Raw genomic sequence first — 19,893 nt, forward strand, 5'->3', positions numbered from 1 at the left:
AGGGCGTCCGACGGAAACGGACTTTCCGGAGTAGTCGAGGCACTTGCTGATTTTCCTTGGGGACTGACATTGAGGCATGGGGCCTCTGTGGAAACATGGAGCCAGAGGTGAGAGGACCAGCCCGTGCCACGTGCCACGTCCGATCCGCCTACAGAGAGACGTCACATCTTCACTTGGACCCACTGCCTCTGATCCTCTTCCTTAGCCAGGACTCCCCACGACGCAGGGGGGCTGGACAACCCCTGGGCGCCATCGCGGGAGGCTTTACAAAGCAGAGAAACTGCCAAGAGGCCAAAACCAAGCAAGCAGAGGTTCGCCCCTGGCCCCAGTGCAGGCGGTGGGCAGTGGGCGGGGGCACAGGCGGGCAGAGGAAGGAAACGCCGACGGGGCCCCTGGTGCTGTTCCCGGCACGCTCCTGGGGCAGAGCCCCTGCGGCAGGCCCTCTGGTGGCTGTCAGCACCGGGAGTGCAGGGCCACGCAGCTACTTTCCCGAGGCCCATGCCCTAGCAACCAGCGGAACGGGTAACGGAGTCGCCAGACAGCGCATGCTTTATAAAAAATGACCCGTATCAGAGCGAAGTCCTACTCCCTCCCAGCTCACAAGCTTTCACTAGATGGGCAGTAAGGACTTTTGTTTCCTGGTGCCAGGCCCACACAGCAAGTCCTCAGAACGGCACTAGGTGGAGCTGAAACTCTTCTGATTCCTTAAGGGGCTCTTCATGCATCTCACTGCCGTGGAGAGAAACAACACCTCAACAGAAATTTTCCACGGGATCGCTACACAGAATACCACAGTTCTCCACCAGAGAATAAAGTACTGGCCAAGAAGAAAATATCTGAAAATAAAAACCAGCCACAACTTCCAATTTTAAGATAAAGTCAGGACCTTTCTCTTTCTTCTTCCCTCCTCTGAAGCCAGACCACGACAACAAGAACAAAGCCCACTTGGAATTTTTAAAAATAAAACAACCTGTGATGACGTAGGCCTGATTCAGATCACTGCTCATACCTAGACACCCTAAAACTCTCACAGCGGACGTGTCATTACCCAGGCTTCTGTCGGGGGCCCTTGGCCGCCAGGCCTCCGTCCACAGGCCTCTTGGCCAGGGCGTGGTCCTGGCTGGGGTCCACAAACTTGAACACGTGTGACGCCCCAAACTGCACTTTCATCCCGCTCTGCAGCATGGTGGTCTCGGAGATGCGCTGTCCCTCCACGTACGTCTCGGCGTCCATGCTTCTTGGCGTGACAGTGACAACCCCATCCATGTTTGTGAGGTCACAGTGATGGGGCTGAATTCCTGATCCAAACAGCTGGAAAAAAAAAAAAAACAAAACTTCCATCACAAAGGACATGGTATTTAAAAACATAACTTTTGGTCCTTTTTAGTGGCTTTCTTCCCAACAGTACAAAAATAAACACTGTCAAAATAGCGTCAAAATAAGTGAACGCATTAATTTTAGCATCCAGTAACTTAAGATGTACTGAGTTGAAAAGCACATGGTCACCTGAAACATTTATTAGATAATTATGGATAAATCTGTACAGATCATTAGGATTACACACTCTGTTTATCTGTCTTCCTGCTGTGCTGAAGGAAGGGATGTTAGGGCAGAAAATGACACTAATGACCTGACCCATCATTTGCCATCCAGAAATGACAGCACAGGGGAAAGGACGGTCTGCCAGAAGTCAGCTGAGTTCAATCAGGTAATGAACCTGGCCTTCCTCTTTAAAGGACACGCTATGCTCTTTTCATTAAGTACCTGAGAACCATATCCTGCCAACATTTTAACTACCGTTCAGAAGCGCCCACGCCTACGGCCGTCAGACCCAGCGACAGGACTCTCGCCCAGGCTGCCCCCTCTAATCCTGAGAAAGACCCAAGCTGTCACCACCTTCTGGACAAAAGCAAACCGCCTCAGAGGAACCCAACGACCACATCAGGTTTCTAGAGGTGGAGAGTGGACCGAAGTCCACAGTCTTCTCCGTTTGCGCTGCAGCAAAGGAAAGTGACCCAGAGCACGCAAGTTCTTTATGTGAAAAGATGAAGACTTTGCTTTCTGTCCCTTCCTGCAGCTGCTGCCGTGTGGCAGGCCCTGCCACCGAGCCCTTGGCCGCCGCAGTGTGAGAGCTATGGGGGAGCCAGGGCTGCGGCCCCCGCGCACCTGGATGGAGTTCTCCTCGAACTTCTCTGTCCCGACCTCAGTAACGCTCAACTGAAGGCGGTAAAGCTTGGGCTTATCTCTGGAGTCAGAACCATCTGCGAAAAGAAAGAGAACAGAGCCTCATTCGTAACGCGTAACGTTCTTGTCATGTTATATGAAACAAACAGGCCAAGAAAGCAAACAAAAGACTGTCTTAGAATCAATGACAGTTCTCAGTTCTCAGGATTTCTTATCAAAGAACTGTCCAGATTTCACCATGCGATTACCTAAGTAGATACAGACAGTTCAAATTAAGGCACAAACACATCATCTTCTATTTAATGTGACTTAAGGTGCCAACATCGTCATCTAGAACCAACATTCTCTTACCACATAAAAAGAAATTTCTCCACCATACAGCCCTGGATTTTTGTTAACAATCCTGAAGAGCAATTCTATTAGCAGATGAAGATTACTGACACATACAGACCTGCCACTCAACCAGATCATTCTCCCAGCAAACCTGCCACACAGGTAGCACACAGCACCGCATACATGGACAGGGTACAGATGAGTTCCTGACAGGTTTTCAAAGTGCAACCCCATAGCTCGCCCAGACCTTCTGGACCAAAATCTCTGGAGATGAGGCCCACACAGGTCTTCTGAAGAAACCCCCCAGGTTCCAATGCCCATTTCTGACATTAAGCTCCAGTAAGAACTACCATTAAACATGCTTAGCTCCACGGGGACTTGGGAAGGGGGAGGTGGAGACAGAAAGGCAAACTTTTATATTTTTTTTTTGGTATCATTTTATACCTCTGTGAACTGCTGAAATTTTAAATTTCCCTCTGCACGAATTTCTGTGATGGGGATGGGGACGGTGGGGGGAGGAGAAGGCAGAAGACCCACCGCCAAGACTTCTGGTCATTTACACCCAGATGTTTACTCACTTCTCACCTACTGTACTCAACCTAACACAGGACATCACCCAAAGATTTCTTCTGATTTCAGAGCCGTGAACATACAAGGACAAGTGCCTGGCAGGGTCGGTGAGTCATGACCCACCTCCGGGCTGTGGCCTTCAACCTCGTTAGGGTAAACGCTACGCCAGGTCCTTAAAAGGCCAAGCAGAGCCCCCTGGCCCACTTCGCATGAACGACCCGCAGCCTCACTACTAGGCTGCGAGTTACAAGCCCTGGCCACTAGCACCAGGAGTGAAGCGCCGAGAGCTCCCGGAGTTAAATGCTAGGCGCATACCCGGAGTTTCACTGCAAAAGTCTCTTCACTGCGGTGCGGCCTGAACTCCCATGCAAGACCCCGTGAGAACAGAAGCTCTGTTCCGTTAATACAAGTTCTGTCGTTACTGTTAGAGCACACAGCATCCCCGCGCTGGCATATTTCAGAAACCTGTCAGACCTGGATGAGAGTAACCTGTACTTGAGAGGCACGACCCCTCATGCGAATGGAAAAACTGGTCCGTCATCTGCGATGCTTCACAGCTGGAACATTCTCATCATGTGCGGTAGCAACTGAAGCATTTTTTAAAACAGTGTTATTTCAACTCCCACTCCAAGTCCTGACTCAAAATGAGGCATTGGAACCATCCGGGGCTTTCCCTGGATGTGGGCAGTTCCCTGCCAGACCCGCTGAGTCCAAGCTCCCCTAGGAATGTTCGGGATTGTGCTAGCTTTAAACAGCACAGGCAGTCCCAGTAAACACTCCCGGTAAGTGCAATGTGTCCGCCTCTGCAGCACCACGGACCACTTCTTCCCCGCGCCGCTCTCCCTAGTGCTTGACTGTTTCTATTTACTTGCCGCCCCAGCTCCAGCTCGATTTTGTAAAAAATCTCTTTCTCTTGGCATTCAGTACAGTGTCTGGTCCACAGTATACATTCAACGAAGATTTAACTTATGAACGGCGAATAATTAGTAACAGAAAATGAAGAAAATAGCATAACGCAATATGGTCACACAAATTACATGAACGAATTACAAAGAAAACAAAAGCAGCAAAGAGATGAAGAAGAACAATGATTTCAATACAAAGTTAAAAAACATAAGAAAGTGAAAAATACCTGTGTGGGGGTGAAAGAAAAACCTGACCCCTCTGCATCCTGAACGTTTCTGCGGGGTAGCTCGTGAGCTACGAAGTGGACAGGATGCGTCTCCTACATCAGCAGAGCTCCAGGTATAAAGAAACGGGGCCGCACAGACTCGCCTGGCCCCTCCTGCCTCCCCGTCTCCTGGTGCTGGAAGCCTCCGGACACACGGGGCGGAGGGAAGCCTCCCAGTTCCTCAGTTCCCACTACTTCACAGTAACGGGAGACACAAAGAAAGCCTTCAGGGGTAAATTTTGAATAACCCAGACAGCAGCGACCGAACTCACTAGATGCAGTGGTGGTTGGCTGGAGTTGGGGAGTAAGGGCCGGGGGAGGCAGGTAATTGTCAAATAACAGACATCTTTCTTTCTGGAACAGTTTACTCCGCTCTCCTTAAGAAAAGGACAGGGACCATCTCCTGGGCATTAAGGAACACAGAAACGTGTTGCCTGAACAGGCCCCTCCTCAGGGTGCTCCACAGACACCTCACTTCCGCCCGAGCACCTCCTTCCGCAGCCGTGACACACCTGGAGCACCTCTGAGAGCACAGACACATCTAAGTGACTCCTGCAAACAACAGTGCCTCCACCAGGTTTTTCTTTTAATGTCCTAATATAAAATTAGAAATATATAAAATATTCATGTAGTTTGAAATTCAAAAGGCACACAAAGTATACAATGAAAAGTACCCTTCTGTTCCTGGCCTAATTCTCCACCCGGAAGCCAATCTTTAAAATCTGTTCAGGGGCGCCTGGGTGGCTCAGTCCGTTAAGTGTCCGACTTCAGCTGAGGTCACGGTTTGTGGGTTCAAGCCCCATGTTGGGCTCTTTGCTGACAGCCAGCTCAGAGCCTGGAGCCTGTTTCAGATTCTGTATCTCCCTCTCTCTCTGCTCTTCCCCTGCCCATGCTCTCTCTCTTCCTCTCAGAAATAAATAAAAAACATTAAAAAATTAAAAAAAATAAAATCTGTATTATGCATATACAATTAAGCAACTCAATACACATTATTTTTCCTTCTTTTTTTTCTTGGACAAGCATCAGAACACTCCTTAGGGTTGACAAATGAAATACATGACATCTAGTCAAATGAGCCATTATAGGGACTCACTCACACACAGATTCAAACGTCCCTGGATGTCCTGAATTCTGTCAACTCTGCTTCTCATAAATTACTATTCACACTGTTCTACATTTTGTTTCTCTGCTTTTGCTTTTTTTTTTTATTTGAATTTGAGATATAACCCAAAGCTTTCTTAGTATTCTGAAAATTAAGAGAAAATAAACTATTATAAACATAGGATAAGAACATCTTTTAAAGAGCACCTGGGTGTTTTCTCTACAACAATTCTGTACCTCCAACCCCACTTCTGGCTCTGCTTGCTTCCCAGGGTGAACGTCAGAAAGTTAGTTTCTGGGACAAAATGTCATTTTTGTCAGACCACTTAGGAAAGGGCGAGGGATGCATTCATTTAAAGAAGGCTGACCGACAGAGTGCCTCCCGCGTCCCAGGAGTGGGGAGAAACTGAACGTACATTCACATCCCCACAACTTACACTTTAGTGAATCAGTGTAATAGATAAAAAACTATCAAATTTTTGAAGCTTACTGAAACCGAGCTTCAAGCATATTTTCACTAACTCTATTTGGAGAAACAAACTAGCTCTCCTTAAATAAAACTGGAAAACTAAAAACACTCTAGCCAAACTTGATGAGTACATGCATTTTTTTTTTTTTTGATACGCACCAGGTAAGAAAGGAAACGCGTTCTCCTTCCTAGTGCTCCCGAATGGTAAAGTATGAAATTAACAAACACATGAAAACATTAAAGAATCCTTTTCAGGAAACACACACACACACACACACACACACACACACACACTAAAAACAGGTCTTAGACTCTGTGCATATAGAAGTATCAAAACAGGTGATAAATATCACTTGTTTATATGTTTTTCAAAAAGAACAAAAGCCAAAATTCCAAGTTTGGGTAATATTCAATGAAAATCTGTAGTTTAGAGAAAATGCAACAAAGAGAAGATGCTAAAAGGTGGGCAAACTTTATACAGCATGGGAGAGCCTTAGATTGTTACACTAACACGTAAAAAAATAACATTCAAAATATAAAAACAGACAAAAAAAGAAGTATTCCCATAAAACCAAAAACTAGCTGTACGATGGAACGTGACAAAGACAGAGACACACAAATTTGAGAAACATCTAAGTAAGAAACTACATCTTCGCTAACAAGACACAGAGTTCAACCAGGAGAAGAGAGTCGTGGGGAACCCCCTAAAACCCGGTCACAGAGTAAGCTTGTGGTGCATCCTGCTCCCCTCCGGCCTCCTGAGCGCTGTCAGACACACACCACCGACCGGGACAGGCCAGGTGCTTCCCAGGGTGTGGGACACACACACAGCCAGGGTGTGACAGCCGGGCACCTGCCTCTGGTTCCGGGCCTCCTCCGTACCCGCCACCCTCACTCTCGTCCCTCCCACCCAATTTCTCACTTAAGACTCAGCCTGAATAAAGGAACCAGACATTTCTGTAGAATGAGCTCCTACTCTGTGCAGCGAGTGTTGCATACGGAACTTACTGATGTGGATAAAGTGACAGGACAGGACATTTCTCAGAAGCAAGTTATTTGTATCAATTCAAAAACCCATGCATAGAACGTCCGGTCAGGTGATCTGGGAGCGCTCTAGTCCCAGCACGGCAGGAAGCATAGCATTACCTTCGTAAGCGTGATAGCCGTAGTAGGCAAAGTGGCTCCTTCTCCCTGGGACTAGACACACATGCACGGGGCCCAGGTGAAGGCAGCATCGGCAGGACAGGGGCCATGCGGAGCACGTGAAGAGGGAAGGAGGAGAGAGACGGGAGAGGGTGAGCTGCAGGAGGACACCTTTCAAAGGATGAAAAGCACATTTCGCCCGTGGCTTCCGGGGCTGTGAGGACAAGACAACAGCGCTCCAGGAGCGTGTGTGTTAGAAACCAATGCACACTGTTAAGGAGACACCAGACATCAGGTGAGTCACCGAGCAGCAGGAGGGCAAAGGTTAGTTCATTGTGTAGAAGACGGCCCCCCACCGCGACGGCCTCCTTCTGTTAAAAGAACACATTCAAATCCAAATCAAAGAATAAACTGACTTTTTACCACCGCTCCATCTCTCCAGAAGCCAAGAGAGACAGCAGGGCGCACGCCCACCCCTCCAAGTCTCCCACCTACCGCCCCTGAGCCTGAGCCCAACCTGCGGCCTCGTACTTGGCTGGTGACACGTCCAGTGGAAATACAGCACTGACCTGTTCAGGGCAAACCCGCATCTCGCAGCGCTATTTCCTCGTAAATGGAAAAGAAATCCATCTCATTCAGCGTGATGACTGTGCTCAGCTAATAGTAACGTGACTTCGGCAGACAGCGTGGCCCGGTGGACAGAGCACAGCTTCGGCCAGGAGGGCCTCGGCCCGGCTCCCAGACCTGCTGCCACAGGCTCATTCACCTTGGGGCCCATGTGGCCAACGTGAATCACACGCTCTAGTGGAACGAGGGTGAGGGCAGCTACCTGCCGGGCAGCCCGAGGCACTCGGGAGGGAGGTCAGACCACAGGGAGTCACAGGGGCGCATGGCGTCATGATGCGCTCTCGTACGGGAGTCACCTGAGGGCAGGGACAGCCTCTCCCACGTCGCTCTCCCTACTCTCCCTCGGTCAGAAGCTTCGCCAACGTGACTGAGGGCAGCAGAGCGGCCGGGAGGAGGGACCCGTGAGCACAGCACACACGCTGCCGTCGGCAGCGCCACCCTTCACCCAGGCCCTACCCCGTCCCGCACCAGCAGGGCCGCTACACAGCGAGCAGGCGGCCGCAAATAGGAAAGGAGCAGTGAGAACAGTCCTCACGGGACCGTGAGTCGGCAGCGGGCTTCCTCTGTTTTGGGGCGGCCCCCTCCCGAGGCCCCGACCAGGGAGGGCGTGACACATGCTAAGGACCAGTAAATGCTTGTCACGCAGACGAATGCTTGCGCGCCCTGGCTCTGCTGCCCAGCAAGCCGCCCTTCCTCCGTCCTCTGAACATGGCCCAGTGTCGGCTCCTCTCAGTCCCTGCAGGCTGCCACTCCTAAGTCCTCACAGCGTTCCACGTGGAGAAGGCAATCGTTACTTTCTAGCACGCGATGCACACTTTCCAAGAACAGGCCCAAAGCCCAAAGATCCTAGAAGTTTTGAAGTCCCAACACACTGGCTGGCCCTCAGGGGCCGCCACTGCCTCAGACGGCCACCGTGCGCACACGCCCTCCGGTCACACAGCGACACCGGGCCGTGGCTCCGAACCACAGTGAGGTTATGTGAACTTTTCAGTCCGAGAACCGAGGGACACAGGAACACTGACACACCCTCACAAACAGCTCATCCACTTTGACAACCACTCAAACGTGACTGACTGAGTATAAAAACTACTGCCTGCTGCTCAGCGTCACCGATCCCAAGTTAGAGAATCGGCCCAAACACGCTTCCTGCATCCGCAGAGCCCGCCTTTGCCACAGGCTGCAGGACCACGTCTCGTAAACACAAATAAATGCCCCAAAGAACCAAAGAGCAGAAAGAGAGGATTCCCATCTGAGCAACTACACACGATCTCCAGGAGTAGCATGGTTTGCAGCTTCCTCTCTAACTGCTAACCGAGCTTTCGCTCACAGCTGTCCTGGGCAGAAGAGTGGCATCCCCGGTTCTGCAAAGCCCTGCAGACACGAGTGACACTCTACTGCTTGGACCCAATGATTAAAAAATGACATAGTTTAGCTGAATGACAATCAAGATGTCATAGACGTTATTTACATACATCACATACATGCACATTACACTACAATCAGGCATGTGTATAAAACACTTCTCTAAGACCGTCCACACCCTTCTCCACCTCACGGCTAACTCAAAACAGCTTTAGCTTAAGGGGAGCGCTCTAATAAGAAACCGAGAACTAACACAAGAAGAAACTCAGGCTGTTCTAAAACCAAATATGCGCCCTCTCATAGACGGATTACTTAGATCTTCCGCCCACTGTTCGTACATTTAATAACAGGATACTTAACCCCACGTGTACTTGCTTGCATGAAATGTGCCCTAAGAGTACATTTCAGTTTGTCATTTTTAGGAGATTATTTTATAAGGTTATCTTGGAAAAACAATTTTTAAAGGAGTGTTATCATTTCAACTTCTCTTTTAAACACCTGATATTCACTGTTTTAAATTTTGTTTTTCAATCTTCATTTTGATCCATGTGAACTTTATTTTTATGCATAAATATACATGTCCTATATGACCTCGAGGTTCTGGGTTGTTTTCTTTTTTAATAAATGTCATTTTACGAGAGTAACTTTTTTGAAAAGAAATGCTCTAAAAAGGTTACCAGGCAATGGAAAAGATACTTAGGTAAAATGCACTAGAAGTAAGACATTTAGAGCCAGAGCAACATCGCTGATGGCAACTCTCACCTGGGCTCAGCTCCACAAGGTAGGGCAGCTTCTCGGGAGGAAGAGCTGAGCCATAGCCAGAGCCCTCGGCTCTTTCCTTCCCTTTCATCAGCTTCCCGTCGCCGTGCTTCTTCGTCTTCTTTGGGATGTAGTCCGGTGGCCTCCTCTTCAGCTGAAAGACTAATACCCCTAGAACAGAACACTGTAAATCATCAACCAGACTCAAATCGGTGAGGATGGCTGGGTGACTGATGGTCAGGTCCCTAAGATCTGCCAGCAAAAGATAATCTAATAACATCCTTCAAGAAGAGACTGAAGGAAGATTTACCCAATGCATATATACTTATACTCAGTAGAAGAAACATTAGTCACTCGTAATCTGAAAAATTCTAGTAGCAATTTGCAAAGATTTTAAATCAATGACTACCCAAGCATATTACATGCTTGAAAAATACCAGAGCATCAGTTTAATAAATGAATGTCTATGCTGGTAACTAATCCTACAGTAAGGATATTTATACACACACATGCACACACACACACGTACATACACCCCATGCATACACAAATATATTTTCAGTGGATCTGATCTTTATGTAATTCAATTGAATTAACTCAGAATCGAAAGCAATTCAACTTTACAACACAATGTAACTTTCAATGGCCTAGAGAAAGTACTCAGCAAGTGTACTTTTTAAATCACCAACGTACATTCAAGCACTGATAGGATGAATTGGCAATAAATGTTTGTCTTTATTACACAAAGGCCCTCCACTGAACGCAGTTAGCTTATCGTGTGAAACTGAGAACAAGAAAATGAGACTTCATCAAAACATAGCTTTCAATCCTCTCTGCTCTGAGACAATGCAGGGAATGTCCAAACAGTGAAGAGTCTGGCTACTACGTGAAATGCCTGAATCACGGACGACCTCTGGGGGCTGTGGGGCGCTGTCCCCGCTGGAGCCGATCCGCCCGCCCGCTCAGCAGGCGCTGGACTCCGCTGCTTAGGGGAGAGCGTTCTTCCACTCAGCGCTGTGCTGACCTCAGACGAGGTCCTCCTACCACTGCATGACAGCCTGCTCCAGGCCCACGTCCCCAGCTGCACACGGGCTGAGTGTGGCCCTCAGGACAAGGGACCAGAGGAGCCGTTCAGCAAGTCTAGGAAGGGCGCGGACAGCCACACCCGCTCTCTTGCACCCTGACAGTGCCGCCCCAACAGGGTCACACAACTAACGTAACAGGCAGAAGTTTAATGGGTCATAGAAACGATTCTTTAACAAATAAAATTGTCCTTTACCTTTGTCACCTGGCCATTCCCTGAAGATCTGTAAAGGACACTCATCATCATCAAGGATGATTTCTTTAGCACCTTTTTCATCCGAGTGCTGGGCTCCCGGAGGAAGCATGACCTGAGAGAACAAATACTTCACTGTGACCACACCAGGAGTCAGAAAAAAAGGGCTCCCTGTAAATAAAAGTCACGGTAGAACGAAGCTGACCAGGCCTTACCAGCAGCCCTTGGATCGCCCACAGAGGCGGCGGAGCGCCACACCCACTCACTTGCCTCTCTGGCCCCAAAAAGGACCAGTTGAGGGTTTTTTTTTGTTTGTTTTTTTTAAACAAACTCTTCTATGGAAGGACTGTATGTACTGGTCAAACTCTGAGCAATTTCCTACGGAAATATCACCCTAATGTGGCTCAATCGCCCTGGTCCCTAACCCACCTGCACATTATCCAAGAATTGTTTTTACAAAGTAGTTTCATCTAAGGTGAGCTCTCTGAGGATAACCGTCACATAACAACAAAACAGAATAGCTTTCTTTTTCTTGCAGATAATCTCTTTACGACTAAATTTAACCCAATCATTTAGATATACCACAGGGCTATTCACGCAACAGATGTTTTTAAGCGTCTGTTTTAAAATACTGCATTCACAACACTGTTAAAATACATCATGCTGTATTACTTTTTACTTCATATTTTTGTGCTAGCCAATCGGTTTCATGAATCACTTGAGAAAGCCCCAGTAATATAGAACCAAAATGTAGGGGGCAGAGGCCCAGTGACCTCACACACCTGCCCGATCTGCCCTTCCTTCGTTCTAATTTAGTACTAGCGCTTCAAAACACGACTACAGAAAATACGAAAAGCCAAGCCAGTGGCATCGGAACATCATTTTCAACCCCCAGGACTGCAACAGAGTTGTGTCCACAGGGCCTACCATCCAAATACAGCCTCGTCCTCACACACCAAATGGATTAGACTCTTCTACAGAACTCTGGAATCTCTACACACGGCTGCCAATTACCTTAAGAAGACAAATGCATTTACAACACACCCTCCGGCTAAAATAATTAATCTTTTCTCATACTGTTTTAGTACTGATTTTAGTATCTTGGGCTTAGGACACACAGTTCAGGGCCTGACCTTCACTCTTCTGCATCCCAATCTTTGTCACACACTCTGGCAGATCTGGCCATGTGGAACTAATCAATGCTCTCAGATTAGGCCATGAATCCCATATTCCATGAGTTCTTGGGCCTAAAGACCAGTGACCCAGTGGCCGTGTCTAGCTCAACTACAGCTCCTCCAGAAAGCCTTCCCTGATTGCTGCTCTCATTTCAACACTCCTGTTTGTATTTCTCATACTTGGCTTCTCTGTAAGTTCCTTTAAAGACACCTCTTGTTTTTGTAACCCAGCAGAGTATCTAACAAGGAAGAGGAACTTAAATACTTACTGAATAACTAATTAAACAGCTAAAATAAAGATGAGTATGGAAGAGCTACACATTACAAAACTGGCGGGACGGCAAGCAAAGAAGAAAGCAGACAGGATGAAAACCATAATCACCTCTGGATTAGTCCTGCCTGGGAAGCAGGACTTGCAAGGACAGAATGGAAGAGAAAACCCAAAGCAGGAGACCCTTAAAGGAAATTCAAATGACCTCAAAAAGGCCTGTCACTATGAGCGCAGAAGTAGGCTTTTATAACCTCATGACACTGATGAAGGTGCCCTTACGCGTATGGCAGAAATGAATGAAAAGGAAAAAAAAAAATGACAGAGTTCATTACCGCATATTCTGTCAAACGCACCGTCATGCACAACTGAGTAGTACTGAACAGGCTCACGGTGCCCTGGCCAACACCTGAGCCATGCCGAGCACGGGGCACGCCGCCAGGCACCAGGTGGAGTCCCTGCCCTGGGTGATCGCAGACTAGCAGGGGCAGGTCTCTGGGCGGCAGCGCAGACCTTACTCACGCCACCTACCAACTGATTTTATTCTGAGCAGAACGCCGCTTACGGCCGCTGCCGCCCCAAAGTATAAGGAACACGTATCTGAATCCATCCCTATCCATCCACGGGCCCAATTCCTCTAGGGGCGTAAGTGCACCTCCCGCGGCCTCAGCAGTGCTCGCCACGCGTTCCCCTCCCCAGCAGAGCAGGGGGCTCACAGGCCCAGCACTTGCACAGGGTGCCACAGGGTTCTCTCTACCTCCTACTTCCTGCCAGGAGGAAAGTGCACCAGAATGTCCTTTTCCCTTCAGTATTCAGGGAATGAACGACTACCCTGGTTACCTGCTCTCCCAATCTGACCCTGGAATCCCCTCCCCAAAGTAAGGTGGAATTTCAGTTCACAATATGTTCCTTTATCTAGGAACCCTAATAACCAGAAACCCAGTATAAAATACACTTCCGCGTGTCTGGAAGCACAGCTTCTCCTTCGACTTCCTCGCTCCTGTTTCTTACTCTTCCCTAGTAAGACCAAAGGAATGAAAGAGCACATCAAAACCAAACACTCGTGATCACCTATCTCCCCCACCCACGGAGCTTTGGGGTGTTTTCCCTGAGCCGCACCATGCAGGCTCACTGTAAAAAGGTGAAATACAGAAAAGCATAAGAAAAGAATCCCACTGTGAGAGAACTATTCTTACCACCACGCTTTTAGCAAGGATCCTCACACACCTACCCCATGTAAGAGACTCGTATTTGAATCACACGTCTTATTTCAAAGTCTTCTGCTGGCCCCTCCCCTCGGGTAGGTAATTGGGACCCTGGAGCGTCTCCTTCCTAGGCGCTACTCTCTGTGTGGTCAGGGATGCACACGCAGGGGCTTGCGCTGTTTTATTTTATGGTGACTCTCTTTCTAAAAAAAGGGTGTTTTATAAAATGTATGTGTTTAATTCACAATGTTTCACAGCCACAGGGATTTGACAGTACGGGCATCTCTTCAGCGATGGGTGTCAGCTTGCTTCTCACTACCTGCCGTTACACATGCAGATGAAAACAAGTCCTCACAGAAACACACTTGGGATTTACCAGCCACTTGTTTCAGATACTGTAACCAACACTTGTCCCCTCATTCATAAACACGATTCTCAGTCTCACACACAATGTCCACTCTGAAGTGGCTGCACTATAGGATGACCGCACAGTCACCTTCCAGACGCTCCTTCTTCACCACCCCTGGGCTGACCTCCCATGCTGGACTCTATTCCAGAAGCCTGGATCTTTCCCTTCCTCGGTCCCCTCCATCCATCATTTTGCTGAAGAACATCCTGTAGTATCTTTTTGAGAAAGGGTGAATGGGTGGTAAATATTTCCTTGTGGGTTTTGAAATGTCTTTATCCCATGTGCCTACCATTTGACAATGTGTTTTTTTTTTTTAATGTTTTATTTCAGGGGGGGGGGCAGCGTGAGCAGGGAAGGGTCGGAGAGAGAGGGAGACACAGAATCCAAAGCAGGCTCCAGGCTCTGAGCTGTCAGCACAGAGGCCGACGCGGGGCTTGAACTCATGAACCATGAGATCATGATCCGAGCCAAAGTCGGACGCTCAACCAACTAAGCCACCCAGGAGCCCCTACCATTTGATAATTTGAATTGGAAACAAATTCACTCTGAATTAGAACACACTGCTTCATGTACTCCAGACTCCACGACTCTGCTACCGAAATGACTGGCATTAATCTCAACCCCCAGTCCTTTATATGTGACCTGAATCTTTTTCTTTGGAATCCTTATTCTCTTTTCTCTAGTTTTTTACAATTTCAAAATAATATGCCCTGGTTTGGATCTTTTTCAAAGTAACTGTACCACGATTCAGTGGGCCTTCCAAAGCAGAAACTCAAACCCTTTGGTTCTGGGAGCTATTCTAGTGCGCTTCTCTGGGAACTTCTCTCTCTGTGCCCTCTTGCTTTCTTTCGCTGCCCTCCTGTAGGTAAGCATTAGGTGCTCCACGCTGCTGATCTAACTTGTTGATCTTCTCTTCTTTTCTTTTTGTTCTACTCTCTGGTGTACTTTCTTAACTTCATCTTTTACCCTTCTATCGATATTTTTCTCCTATCCCTTATTTACTTACATTTCAAACTTCCAAGGCCTCTGAGTGCCCATTACAGGCCTTTTTTGGTCTTATTTACAATGCACTGTCTTCCGTATCCCTCTGAGTCTCTTGGTTTTTGAACACTTCCTTCCGCTTTTTGTCTTATCTCATCCATGAAATAAAACCAGGTTCTTTTGCCTGTTTGTGCTGGTCTTTCATCTTAAAGGTGTTTCCGTGTCTGTCGAAGCTTGGCCATCTGTTCACATTCAACAGTGAGTCACAAGAGAGCTCCAAGTGAGAGCTGTACGTACGTACATACGTACGATGATTATCGCCAGGAGGACTCTGGGTGAGGCGACTGGACCAGAGCTTCCACAGGTCACTTTCCATACACCTCTTTCCCAGTGGCCCGGAGAGTGCCTTCTGGGAGGGGTTCTGAAGTCTGGCTGTCAGCATCCCAGGCAGAGCCTTCCACTCCGCCCTCCCGCTTTCAGTAAGACCCCTGTTGCGCCCTGTTGTGCCCGTCACACCCAGACACAAGGCCTCCTCCCCATCAGCTCGACCACAGCCTTCAGACGGGACAGGTGACACACTAGTTGGACAGGGAAGGAAATCTGGTGGCGTCTACTGCTTCTGAAAGCTTTCAACCAATTTGATTTAGCTTAGCTTTCAATGTGGACTCAGGAGCTACTCACTCCTGAGTCTGTGTGGGCTCGTGACGTGGGCACTGGCGAGCTCCTTCCTGGTCAGCAGGTTCTCTCTGCAGGCCTCCTCTGGCCCGGCGAGCAGGACACCCGTCAACTACTTCTCCAGAAATTCACTCACAACCTGATCTTTGCCATCTCTCTTCTCATTCTCTTTGTTCTTCAGCACTTACACAGGTTTTTATTTCTTTACTGTCATTTTAATGGGAAAAAAATCTGTTTTCTCATCTATTTTCAGCTGACAATTCAACTGTATTTATAAAATTACAAAATCTACCAAGTAGTTTTCCCAACTGAATGTAACTTCCTAGCTTTTCAAACAAAAGTTAAAAGGCGTAATATTCAACAAGCTCTTTTATTTAATTCTATTTAATTCCATCTATAGCTAATAAAAGAAGTCATGGACCTCTACTCTGAGCGCTACAAAATACCACCGGGAGGGTAGAGATCACATACACAAAGGTACACTCGGTCCACAGCCTGGAAGCCTGGAGACTGAGGATGGGCTGTCCTGACTTATCTATAGCATCCATGTAAACCCAGTCACAACCCAGTGGGTTCTGTGCAGAAACTGACAAGCTAATTCTGAAACTTATTCAGAAACACAAATAATATAGAATAATTGAAGCAATTTTTAAAAGCAAAAACAGGAGCCCCTGGGTGGCTCAGTCTGTTAAGCATCCAACTTTGGCTAAAGTCACGATCTGACAGTTCATCGGTTTAAGCCCTGCATTGGGCTCTGTGCTAAAAGCTCAGAGCCTGGAGCCTGCTTCAAATTCTGTGTCTCCTTCTCTCTCTGACCCTCCGCACTCCGTGGTGCTCACAAAAAGATAAAAGACCTACAGATTAACAAAACAGACTCCAGAAACAGAACCAAATACACATATGCTCAACTGATTTTCAGTAAAGGTGTTAAAGCACTCATCTGGATAAAAGAAAGCCCTTTTAACAAATGTTGCGGGACTGACTGGCTATCTGCAGGGGAAAAAATGAACACTGACCCTAATCTCAAACCAACACAAACATTAACCTGAAATGGAAAACGGGGACCAAAAATGTGAAAACTAAAATATAAAACTTCTGTAAGATGACACAGGAGGAAAGTGCAACTCTAAAAGAGGTAAATTCTTAAAGAGAACACAAAAACAACAGAATGCTTTAAAAAAATGTATTCTCTAAAGGGCAGCAATAAAAAAATGAAAAGGCAAATCAAGCCACAGACTGGGAAAAAAATACTCACAACACATGTATCCTACAAAGGACTAACACAGATCTATCAAGAGGAAAATTAAAAACGTTTGCTGCACAGATCCCACTATACCGAACAGAGTGGCCAGTTCTTTTTTCATTTTTTTTAAAGTGCTTATTTATTTGAGAGAGAGAGAGAGAGAGAGACATAGAATCCAAAGCAGACTCCAGGCTCTGAACTGTCAGCACAGAGCCCGACACGGGGCTCGAACCCACAAACCCTGAGATCATGACCTGAGCTGAAGTTGGACAACTAACGGCCCCAGAAGAGCTGATTCTTAAAACAGCTGACCAAATCAAACATGAGTGAGGAAGTAAAGCAACCACAGCTCGCAAATACTTCTGGTGCAGATGTAACATGATCTAATTGTCTGGAAAACAGTTTCAAAGCTTCCTAAAAAGTTACACACGCGCCTACCACCTAGTGTTTGCTTAAGAGAACATGTCTGTGAGGAGGCCTGCACACATACACTCACAGCACCCCGACCATAACCGCCCAAACAACAGGTAGGTGGGTGAAAGAGCCACATAACGAAATACCACCCAGCAACAGACAGGAAGCGAGCACGGACACACACAGGCGCACAGCGGACCTCTGGGCTCCTCGTGCCGACGGAGGGAAGCAGGCGAAAGGATCGCAGGCCACATGATGCTACTTGTATAAAAGTCTAGGACCTTTAACTAACTGATCGTGATGGCAAGCACCATCCGGGATGGAGTGGAGGCACTTTCCACTCCTCCCAGGGAAGGGGATGGAGGAAGGCACTTTAGAAGGTGGAGGTGACGTTGCTGGTGTTGGGTGTGTCAGTACTGGGGACGCTGCTGACTCTAAACACGTGTGGTTTTACTGCCTCTGCTTACTCCACAGTCCTCCTGGGGCAGCGGAAGCTAAAACGAGTAATACACATTTTTTCTGTAGTAATCAATTGCTAAGATAGGGGAAGAAAGAGATTTCTTTTAAAAATCCACTGCCAATGAGATCTTGACAGAGAAATACTGGTAATAAAGAAGTCTACATTTCATTGTGACTGACTTAAGTGTTAAGAATTTTCCAAGTAGTCTGTCTCAGAGAGAAAACCTGCTTGACTTCACTTAGTGTCAGCTACTCAGCCATGCGGTGTAACATCTCCTTGTCTTTCCTGAGTACCAGGGTGAAAGATGCAGGCTTTATCTCCAAGAAATTATGGTTGGCTGGCTACTACACACACCAACCAAATGCTAGTTAGAACTGCAAGCTGGAGTCTACTTGAGTTGGATTTTCATGATGTATCCTAGTGAATACCCTAAGAAAACATCATTAAAAAATATGAAATCACCTATGTACACAAAATAAGCACTAAAGTTACGTTTATATAAAAACATTGATTGTGGTTATCCTTTGGTATTAAAACTATGGGTGATTCTTTCTTCAATTCACCTTTCTACATTTTATAATAAGAACATGTATTACTTCTGTAATGAGACGCAGAATTTTCTTATATATATTTAACACAGGGTTCCCATTTATTACATTTTAAATGATACAGTGTGAGGAAAATTAGCTCTTCATTTAAAGAGTATATTCCCACTTGAGTGTGAAGTTCTGGCACGTGTGACACTGGTAAGGTCAGCTGGGTACATACCCGGGCGATGCAGTAATCTTTGGGGTTCTCCTTCTCCAGCCCGTATTTCTCTAGAGCCTCGGCCACAGCAAAGTCAGCAGGGTCAGTAGTGGACAGCAGGATGGTCTTGTAGGGAATGTTTGGTTTTAAACTGTCTGCGTAAATTCTCAGTGTTCCACCTTAAAAAAAAAAAAAAACATTCAGACATCTTTGAGCACTACTTTATTTTATCCCAGTAACCAAGATGGCTAACACTGATGATTTAAAAAAAAAAAAAAAAAAGGCAATGAAATTCCAGTTGTAATGAGTAAAAAGATGAAATCTTGTGTTCAGATTTCTGTATTCATTTCCTGTTAGATAACAGACATTAACAGTAACCTGCTGATCCAGTAACACTTTGCAGTGACTGGTCCCGTGTGACAAAACTGTTTCTGTCCTCTCTTCAAGCCCCAGTAGCTCTTATAACGATGAACACATTCCCACTATGGCTCAGGGATGAGAAAAGAAGGCACTGTGCGGTGTTCCCACAGTGCTGCCTGTCAACCATTCAGCACGTGTGAACTCAGACACAGACCCGTGTTCCGATGCTGACAACGCAGCATGAACAGGCCAGCGCCCTGACCTTCAAACAGCTTACACTCTAGGTGTGGGATGCGGCCTGAGGCGAAGAGAAAAACACAGATGGCAGCACATGTTGTGAAAGATACAAGCATGGTTGTGAGAAAGGCAGTGACTAAGAGCTTCCTAAGCTCGTGGGACTGTCAAGCCTTCTATGAAGATGGACACCTGCCACGAGCCCTGAATGACCAGCAGCAGTGGCCTCACCACCATCTGAAAAGCTCTCTTGGCGGGGGTGACCAGGTGCTAAGGCCTTCAGCTGGCATGGGTCTGACAGGCTCACTGGCCAGGGATGGACCCAAGGGAAGACAGGGAAATGCAGTCAGACTGGCGGGGAACTCTGCAAACCACGATCACGAGGGTCTGGATTTTACTCTAGCTGAAGTGGGAGCCAATGGAAGGCCTTAGTTACGCATGTGCATGAGGGTGCACACGTGTGCCCGGGCCGTGTCCGGAGGCAGGCACAACGCCAGTGGTGCTTTCCCGAGAGACCGGGCTTCGGGGGGAGGCGCGGCTGCAGACGGAGGCCGCTCCAGCACGGAGCCAGCCGCCCAGGGTGCGCCCCCTTTGGACTTCGTTGTACCGCTGGCAAATCCGCGTTTGAGGTCATTTACAAGGAAAACGCGGATGCAAACGAGTAAGAACCGTTCTGCAGGCGGAGGTGTCCATACCGCACACCCCAGACGACCGAGGAGCAGGCCAG

General features: G+C 47.5%; 1 protein-coding gene across 10 annotated transcripts in view; it reads right to left on the reverse strand.

The window, feature by feature from the left end:
• AFDN (afadin, adherens junction formation factor) overlaps positions 1-19,893 on the reverse strand; it is a 143,678-nt gene that overhangs the window by 71,990 nt on the left and 51,795 nt on the right. For all 10 annotated transcript variants that reach the window (XM_039257145.1, XM_039257150.1, XM_039257141.1 and 7 more), the window contains exons 6-10: positions 18,594-18,751; positions 10,999-11,110; positions 9,723-9,890; positions 2,167-2,261; positions 1,049-1,311 (exon numbers count right to left, since the gene is read on the reverse strand). In XM_039257145.1, the coding sequence (XP_039113076.1) occupies positions 1,049-1,311; positions 2,167-2,261; positions 9,723-9,890; positions 10,999-11,110; positions 18,594-18,751 (796 nt within the window). The remainder of the gene's footprint in view (positions 1-1,048; positions 1,312-2,166; positions 2,262-9,722; positions 9,891-10,998; positions 11,111-18,593; positions 18,752-19,893) is intronic.

This window comes from Hyaena hyaena, unplaced genomic scaffold (genome assembly GCF_003009895.1).
Source record: "Hyaena hyaena isolate Hyena2069 unplaced genomic scaffold, ASM300989v1 scaffold_603, whole genome shotgun sequence".
NCBI classification, from domain to species: domain Eukaryota; kingdom Metazoa; phylum Chordata; class Mammalia; order Carnivora; family Hyaenidae; genus Hyaena; species Hyaena hyaena.